Genomic DNA, 9,387 nt, shown 5'->3' with positions numbered 1-9,387 from the left:
GGCGTAACAGTTGCTCAATGGAGACCTCTGGTGGTAAGGTGGAGACGGTGCAACAGAATGAGCCACAAATGGCCTTTATTTATTTATTTTTTTATTTTGTACCTCAAAACTATGGAAGCACGAAATATTAATAATTACATAATTAAAAAACAAAATTATGAAATTATGCTTTAATTAATAACGAGCACGTATATAATATGGCCATGAAATGGTAAAAATAATGCACCTTTAAGAGCTCTCGAACATCACGAAAAAACGATGCTCTTTCTGGTCATTCAACGCCTCTTACTATATTCGACGGCGTTCAATGTCCTGAGAAAACGTAGTTATTTTCGGTACTTTGTGACATTTAATGCGCTGTCTAAAGCGCGGTTTTCTCAAATTAAGCAGGGCCCTGCCCACATTTTTCTAATCCATTGAATTTGAACTCCAGGCACCGTATTAGAAAGGTAGAAATGCATGCATCACTAATTCATAACAGATCAAATTGCTGAGAAGAGATCTGATGTGGGATTTCATATATTCTCCACCCCCCCCACTGTTGGCGTTTGCTTCTGTATGCATTATAATTTATTTAAAGTCAAAATTAGAAAAAAAAAAAAAATACACATGACGTGAAACAGGTGAAACCGATATGTAGTCAGAGTCGTATCTGCAATACTTTATTCCTCCACCAGATGGCACTTTCAAATTTATTTATTTATATATAAGTATTTATACACTCACCGGCCACTTTATTAGGTACCCCATGCTAGTAACGGGTTGGACCCCCTTTTGCCTTCAGAATTGCCTCAATTCTTCGTGGCATAGATTCAACAAGGTGCTGGAAGCATTCCTCAGGGAGTTTGGTCCATATTGACATGATGGCATCACACAGTTGCCGCAGATTTGTCGGCTGCACATTAGAGACTGACACGGGAGTGGATTTTCACTCCTGTCCTGTCCCACTCCCACAGAAAAAAATGGTGTCCCGTCCCGATCCCGGGCCAGAGTAGAAATCTAAATCCTGTCCCGTCCCACTCCTGGTGAAATTACTCCCACTCCCATCCCGCTCCCATTCACAATGACTCCCGCTCCTGCACCACTCCCATTCTTGTTGTTTTAGAGCACGGGTGAAAAACTCAGAGCGGAAGTTACTATTGGTTTGCTCCCGCTCCCGTCTGCTCCCGTTAATGTTTAATCCTGTACCGTCCCAATCCCGTGATCGTTACTAATACTGACTCCCATCCCACGGGAATCCCACGGGAATCCCGTGACCCGTGGGATTCCCGAAAAAATGTCAGTCTCTACTGCACATCCATGATGCGAATCTCCCGTTCCACCACATCCCAAAGATGCTCTATTGGATTGAGATCTGGTGACTGTGGAGGCCATTTGAGTACAGTGAACTCATTGTCATGTTCAAGAAACCAGTCTGAGATGATTCCAGCTTTATGACACGGCGCATTATCCTGCTGAAAGTAGCCATCAGAAGTTGGGTACATTGTGGTCATAAAGGGATGGACATGGTCAGCAACAACACTCAGGTAGGCTGTGGCGTTGCAACGATGCTCAATTGGTACCAAGGGGCCCAAAGAGTGCCAAGAAAATATTCCCCACACCATGACACCACCACCACCAGCCTGAACCGTTGATACAAGGCAGGATGGATCCATGCTTTCATGTTGTAGACGCCAGATTCTGACCCTACCACCCGAATGTCGCAGCAGAAATCGAGACTCATCAGACCAGGCAACGTTTTTCCAATCTTCTATTGTCCAATTTCCATGAGCTTGTGCAAATTGTAGCCTCAGTTTCCTGTTCTTAGCTGAAAGGAGTGGCACCCGGTGTGGTCTTCTGCTGCTGTAGCCCATCTGCCTCAAAGTTCCACGTACTGTGCGTTCAGAGATGTTCTTCTGCCCACCTTGGTTGTAACGGGTGGTTATTTGAGTCACTGTTGCCCTTCTATCAGTTCCAACCAGTCTGGCCATTCTCCTCTGACCTCTGGCATCAACAAGGCATTTCCGCCCACAGAACTGCCGCTCACTGGATGTTTTTTCTTTTTCGGACCATTCTCTGTAAACCCTAGAGATGGTTGTGCGTGAAAATCCCAGTAGATCAGCAGTTTCTGAAATACTCAGACCAGCCCTTCTGGCACCAACAATCATGCCACGTTCAAAGTCACTCAAATCACCTTTCTCCCCCATACTGATGCTCGCTTTGAACTGCAGGAGATTGTCTTGACCATGTCTACATGCCTAAATGCACTGAGTTGCCGCCATGTGATTGGCTGCTTAGAAATTAAGTGTTAACGAGCAGTTGGACAGGTGTACCTAATAAAGTGGCCGGTGAGTGTATATATATATATATATATATATATATATATATATATATATATATATATATATATATATATATATATATATATATATATATATATATATATATACAAAAATACTATACTTCAAAAATGCTCAGTCTTTTCTTTTAAAAGTATAATTATTTATTGAAAGTAATCATAATGAAATATTTAGAAGCATGAAATTTGCCTTTTCTAACTGGAGTCTTGAAATGCAGTCTTGTCCTAGTAAAGAGTATTTCTTATGCAATGATTTGAATGATTTTCCTTACTGGAAATATGTCCAAGTAAGTAAATGTATTTTGCATGCAACGGAAAAGCCATGGAGCACTGATTTGGTTAGCTATTTAGCGATGTACAGCACTAAAATGTGAAGAAACAGGCATATATTTCTCTATGCTTCATACTGCTGGAAAAAACTGTTCACTGCAGTGAAAAGTGAAGAGCAACTGCTGCTGTCATTCAAAAGAAAAGAATAAAAGAAACGATGTACTGGATGAATCTCAAGATAAGCCTTGAGAAAATTAACTAAAACAGTATCAAGAGCCTACTGTATATGTGTTCATCACATTAGATCATTGCTGCACACAGTCCAATTTAGGACAATTCTTTACAGAAAAATGTGTTATTCAGATGTTCGTGTGTTTAAATTGAATTCCAATGTAATAAGAAAGGCTTTTAATTTCCTTTTGATGTTAAAAACATAAAGAGTGTTCCCACTTAAAAATAGTGTGCACACACTTACAGAAACTTACAAAATAAACTGGTTTACTTCCTGTTTTTTGTGCCTGCTGTTTACCCTAAACGTTTGATGGTTGTCTAGTAACTGTGCAAACCTAGCTATTTTTTGCCTGTGTGTGTGGTCTTGTTTTTAACCTACAATGTGGCGGGAGTATTTTGTAAAATATCTTACATGCGGGGACTTACATGTACATACAGGGACATTCAACTGGTCCCCATATGGTAAAGTTCTGTTCTTTGAGTTGGGGTTAGGTTTAGGACTAAGGTGTGAATTTAGTTTAGGTTAGGTATATGCTGGTAATGTTAACAGGTATATGTTGTTAATGCTAACAGATGTTAGGTAGGCTACATGTTGGATTAGGGTAAGGGTCTGGGTTAGGCCATATAATATGAATGCAAATCACTGAAATGTCCCCATATGTCATAAAAACAAAGCTGTAAATGTGCGTGTTAGGGGGGGTATGACTTGCCCCCAGGGCCATAAATCAGTAACTTCCATATGCACATATTAAATTAAACTCCAATAGTATGTATGAAAGCTTTTCAGTAGTGTATATGGAAGCTTTTTAGTAGTATGTATGAAAGGTAAAGCTTTTCACCAGTTTATATGAAAAGTTCTCACTACTCTGGATGAGAGCTTTTGATTGATTATATAAGATCTAAGATATACATTTTTTCACTAGTTTATGGGAGAGCTTTTCACTAGTGTTTATGCACGTTTTTCAGTATATTATATGGAAGACTTTAATTTAATATGTGTATATGGAAGTCAATTCTGATTTATGTCCCTGGGGGCACCTCGCAGTGGGGTAGCTCCTGAGGTGTTAAAAATAATTTAAAGAATGAAATTAATCCTAAGTAGAGAATTATGGCAACTATCTTATTTTTTTATTTTCTTTATCTGCCATGATTTTTGTACAGAACATTTGCTATGTTAAGGACACTTGGTGAACATTAATGTTTATTTTAGCTAATTTTCTCTTGCTGGAAAGGGATCATTTTCAACAGTAACTACTCATGGAAGCCAGAAAGATTCATAATTAAATAAAAATACGAAATAACATTTTAATAAATAAAAGCACATAATATGATTATGAAATGGTAAAATAAGGGTATATTATCAAGAAATACTGTCTACTTTTATTCAATAAGTACTTATATTTTATAATTATTGACCATGTTTATCATAATTTAGGCAACTGCCTGCTGAACGGTTACCTGTGCAGATAGTCTAGCTATATGGTCAACTAATACCAGCTTATTACACTCTCAATGTTAGTCTATGCATAGTAGAAAGGCAAGCATTTGGAGAACACTAATCAATAAATATTATTTAAACATCTAAATTAATAAAAGCTATATTTTTAGTTTTAAAATATTATTCTTATTCATTATATTATTATATGTCCAGGAACACTGTGAAAGCTTGTTTTTATTCTATATGGGATTGTCCTACAGGTCCAGCTTATTTCAACATCTTAAAACCTCACATACCTAAGAACATTTTAGATGTCAGCTATGACGTACACACCCACATAAAAAGATTAACTCTTAAAAAAGAAGTTGGACCTTACATTAACTCATGACAGTATCCTTGTATTGCTGCATTCTTCTAGCCTACCATCACATGTTCATCAACAAAAAAAAATATCGAGAGCATGAGTCATGTTTTGGTTCCTCCCGTATTCTGAAACCAGTTTTTATTTAGCTATATTCAATAGATGGATTAGGAGTCACTCCTCAGGAAAAGTTGTTTTTATACAACATATGGACCAATGCCTTTAAGTTGTATCAGCTCTTTGTTAAAAAAAGGAAGAGTGGTTTTAGGGTGTGCATTCTGCAGATCATTTTTGGATTAAGTTTTTCAGATAGCTTATACAGACTAACGGCTATTTTCAGTCTCCTGTGTGTGATGTACAAATGTTATGGTGGGAAAAAAGTTGAAAATACAGAACCACTCATATCGTACCTTATTCATTAAATCAGACAGAATTTATAAAACTTCAGCATTTATTGAAACGTGACACAGCAGCATACAGTTATATTGGTTGTTTACATGATAAAAATGCAGTCAATACCCTAACTACACATGTGTACACATCTAATATGGCTTTGGTTTTTATATTTATGAGTATAGATTTTTTTTTTTAATATTACATGATTTATATTTTTTCCCACTGAGATTACAGACTCCCCTCTTTGACTCCAAAAACATCCTTTCTATCTTAAGAGTTTGTTAGAGATGACTTATTTTTTACACCGACTGAGGACATCCTCCATCTTCTCCTGGATTTCTTGCACCCTCACGGTCCACTTGTCACGCACTTCGTCTTCATCATCCTCAGTAACAGCATAGTAGCCCATCAGCGAGATGAGGCCAATGTGGAAGAGGTGTGCGATATGAGAGCAGCAGCGCTCCATGATCTGATGGTCTCCTTCACAGCTGTCCAAGTACACATCCAGCAGAGGTCTTCCAAACAATGTTTTTGTCCCCAACACACCGCGGTAGAACACATCTAGACTCATATCTGACTTGTCCCTCTCATAAATCTTTTCAAAGTTCTCCATGTACTTCTGACTGTTGTCCGGATCTTTCTTCACTCGTGCCACCATTTCGTTGAAGGCATCGTACTGGTGCTTGATGTACTCCTCGTACTTGCCATAGGTTTCGTTCACCTCATCAGTGCGGATCTTCTTGAGACATTGCTTGTTCTTCTCGGAGATGGTCTCTAGTTGGGCGTGGATTTCTTTGAAATCCTTGTCCAGGGCATGGCTCTCCTCTTTCATCAGGCCCTTTCTGGCCACACCAACCAGAGAGGAGACGACTCCAAACATGGGGTCGATGGAGGAAGCAAAGGAGGACACCTTCTCCACACAGCACAGCACTTTGACTGTGGTTTTTTTGATTTGTTCAGCACTGGCCATAACTGCAAGGCTGAATTACTCTGGAAGGGGTATAAATTGAAGAAGAAAAAAAAGTATAAATTATACAATGTTTTACCAAATCAATAAGTAAATTCTCAGTGCTGCATGTCATTTAAGGTCTTTTTTACTGTTTTCTGAAAACTGAGACAACTTCTTAAGGATTATGGAAACAAAATAAGATGCAATATGGGAATTTTAAACGTAAACCAACTTCCCCATTAGGAGTTCACAGATTTTTCTAATAGTCCATGCTTCCTATATACATTTTAATACTTCCAAATAAGAAGTATAGAATTTGCTTTTATAATTTCATGCCAGTATGGAACAATAAAAGCTGTATTCCACTTCTAGTTTCTCAAAATCCCAAAAAGATATTATGAATATTATGATAAACGTTTTCATATCCATTTAATATTTTGTATTAATTGTCTTTATGATGAAAAACAACCTTTTTGCTTCAAGACAGAATATTATCCGTCAATGCTTTATTAATTTAATATTCTACAGTAGTAAACATTTACTTTTTGATAGTGTTATTTATATTTACATTATTTTTACCTGCGTAAGCAGCAGAGTATTTGTCAAATATGTTTTTTAAGAAATTAGAGATACATTATCCTAAAATTTAAGCTATACAAAAATGTAATCACTTGCTTCATTTGTCCCTTAGTTGCTTTTTAAGGTCAAAACAATTTAACTAACTTAATTTTGGAAACATACCTGCTAATACCTTACCAGGCATCCCTATAAATAGTAGTCTTTTTTTTTTTTTTAAGCAATCTAATAATCTTTTTATACCGATGAAATAGTAAGCAGTCTGGAAGAACTACTTGAGTTGCATTGGATGTCATTGCTGAGACATTAATCATCCCTCTCAGTGTAGTTCTGCTGGAAAAAATAACTCACTAACAACAGTAGGTCTGTCTTCATCTCTAGTACTACAAGAAAAACAAGAAAAGTGCGAGCAGGTTATGACCTTCTTCGAAACATCTCCAAACAGCCTCAGGTAGCCGTTGTAATGTAAACCTCTGGATGCGTTTGTTCTCCAGCTCTCATTTCCTGATCTCCAGCTGCTTAATATGACCAACGCCTCGTGCCGCTATCAGCCCCCTGTCGGCTTTAGCTCCAGCACAAAGGTCCTGAAACCCTTCAGAGTAGAGATAATAAACCACAAAGGCCCGTCATGTTTACTTACCAGAGATAAAATTGTTTGTATCCCGCCCGTCTACAGTGGCCTTCTGACGATCTTTTCCACCATTTTTTAACACCAGTTAGCTAAGGCCCGCCCATCGTAACCAAATTAGGATGTAGAAACCAGGAAGTGAGCAGGGGCTTCTCTGTGCTGATTGGATAAGGAGAGAGCCTGGTGCTGATTGGATAAGGAGACTTCCTGCGTAGGAATCGCTGGAACTAATTCAGTTTATCTCATCCTTTTTTTGTAAATTGAAAATAAAGAATATCAATGACAATGTCAAACAATACGTCAATAATTAACATTACAAGAAAAGAATAAGCTCACAACTCCTATTAACTGCAATAGAAATGGAAGGTTAGAACAAGGAAAGAAAAAAAACAACAACATTAAATTATCAAGAAAAGGGGACTAACTGAAATTCTTCCATTAAATCAGACAATTTAATTAATATAAGGATCTGCATCTTTTTCAGACATCGGTAAAGTTAGTTTTTGAGAGCAGATAATGAGAGATTAGATTAGATTAGATGCAAATTTATTGTCATTACACAGGTACAAGTACGAGGCAACGAAAGGCAGTTTAGGTCTAACCAGAAGTGCAATAGCAGCAGGATAAATAATGGTTCTATACTGTAAGTACAGGACATGGGTTTGTACTGAATAAGTATAGAGGTGAATACCATTATAAACAGAATCTTACTAATAGATGAATATGATATATAGATAACTAGTGTTATGAACTAAATTTACAGCTGGATAATTACAGAATATAATATACAGGTGGATATTACTATAAAAAGGGTTTTCACAGTTATGTACAATAGCATATATACAGATGGGTTTTACTATTAAATGAATAAATAAAGTTTGTACAGAAACTATCTAAATTAAACAGCAGTGGAAGGTAATTGCATATTACAATTAAAGTATGCTATTGCAAATGTATATGTAAACAATGAGAGGGAGCATTTTGCATAACAACATTTATGGATATAATATTTGGTTATAATCATCAAAGCATTAACTAAGAATTCCAGATTTTTTTTCATTGATATATAAACCAAACTGAATTATTTGTAAGGAATTAAAGTCCACATTTATACATCTAGAAGATAAAAAGATTTGAAGTTGATCCCATGGGATTCTTACTTCTTTACATTCATAAAACAAATGAATTGTAGTTTCCAATTGAGTTGTACAGAAACCACAATTACCAACATTGAATTTAAATCTCTCTCTTAAGTACCCATTTGAAGGATATTTGTCATTTATTATTTTAAATAGTAATTCTTTATATTTAGGAGGAATTGTGAATTTCAAATAATTTGTCTTAATTTTGGTTATCATAGATTTCTTAAAATGTTGTAAGAGAAGTGTACGTTTTGTTCAACTAGGGTACATATTATGTATAGAATATTGATTCAAGAACCTATTAGTGCATTTATTGTCTCTAATGTCTGAATGCTCAATTTGAAGCTTATGGAGTCTTGGAATAGAGAAATGAGATATACTGTTTTTAACTAACATAAGAAGAACATTAGGTATACAACGTAAAATTTTATTGTAACTTGTTAATGAACAATCAGTTCCATGAACCCTGTTAAAATCCTCCAAACTTAAAATATCACCATTTCCATCCATTAAGTGAGAAATTGACCAGATTTGTTTATTCCACCAATGCTTTATAAATATAGATCTTCTACCACATAGAATGGCTCTGTTGTTCCACAGTGGGACATTATGAGGGCTGAAGTTGTGCTTGAAAATGAACTTCCACTGTAACAAAACCTGCTGATGGAAATGTGAGAGTTGTAGGGGGAGTTTAGATAATACGAAATCCCGTTTTAGAAGAAACTCAATACCACCCACACTTTGAAACAAAAACAACGGTATAATAAACCAAATGAGATCACCAGGACTGAAGCCATCTTATTTTTAAAGTACCATTCATAATTTAAAAATCAATTGCTTTAATGCCACCTTCTTCGTAATTGTTTAGCAAATCACTTTTTCTAATGTAATGGTGTTTGTTTTTCCAGATAAAATAGAAATTTATTCTGTTAATCTGTTTTATGAGATTTGGAGGGACGGCTAAGGAATAAGCAGGAAACGTCAACCTGGATAAGGATTCAGTTTTTGTTAATAATGTTCTGCCAAACAACATCAGGTCTCTCTGAAGCCAATTATTC

At 36.3% G+C, this 9,387-nt stretch overlaps 1 protein-coding gene across 2 annotated transcripts; it reads right to left on the bottom strand.

Moving 5' to 3' along the window:
• Window positions 1–5,178: 5,178 nt before the first annotated feature.
• Window positions 5,179–7,334, bottom strand: rpz2 (rapunzel 2). 2 transcript variants are annotated; one of them, XM_038279411.1, is made up of 2 exons: window positions 7,200–7,334; window positions 5,179–6,024 (listed from the first exon to the last, which is right to left on the bottom strand). In XM_038279411.1, the coding sequence occupies exon 2, from the start codon at window positions 6,002–6,004 to the stop codon at window positions 5,327–5,329; it is 678 nt and encodes a 225-aa protein (XP_038135339.1). In that variant the 5' UTR covers window positions 6,005–6,024; window positions 7,200–7,334; the 3' UTR covers window positions 5,179–5,326. The 2 variants fall into 2 exon arrangements, with proteins under 2 accessions (XP_038135339.1, XP_038135340.1); XM_038279412.1 differs by lacking the exon at window positions 7,200–7,334 and adding an exon at window positions 6,981–7,112.
• Between the last annotated feature and the right edge of the window lie 2,053 nt (window positions 7,335–9,387).

Source organism: Cyprinodon tularosa, unplaced genomic scaffold (assembly GCF_016077235.1).
Source record: "Cyprinodon tularosa strain WSP-4 unplaced genomic scaffold, ASM1607723v1 ctg15, whole genome shotgun sequence".
NCBI lineage: Eukaryota > Metazoa > Chordata > Actinopteri > Cyprinodontiformes > Cyprinodontidae > Cyprinodon > Cyprinodon tularosa.
Note: the sequence above shows the minus strand (reverse complement) of the source record. Positions and strands in the feature narration are given on the sequence as shown.

Excerpts from the sequence above, each read along its gene's own strand:
- rpz2 (XM_038279411.1), bottom strand. The coding sequence starts at position 6,004 with ATGGCCAGTGCTGAACAAATCAAAAAAACCACAGTCAAAGTGCTGTGC.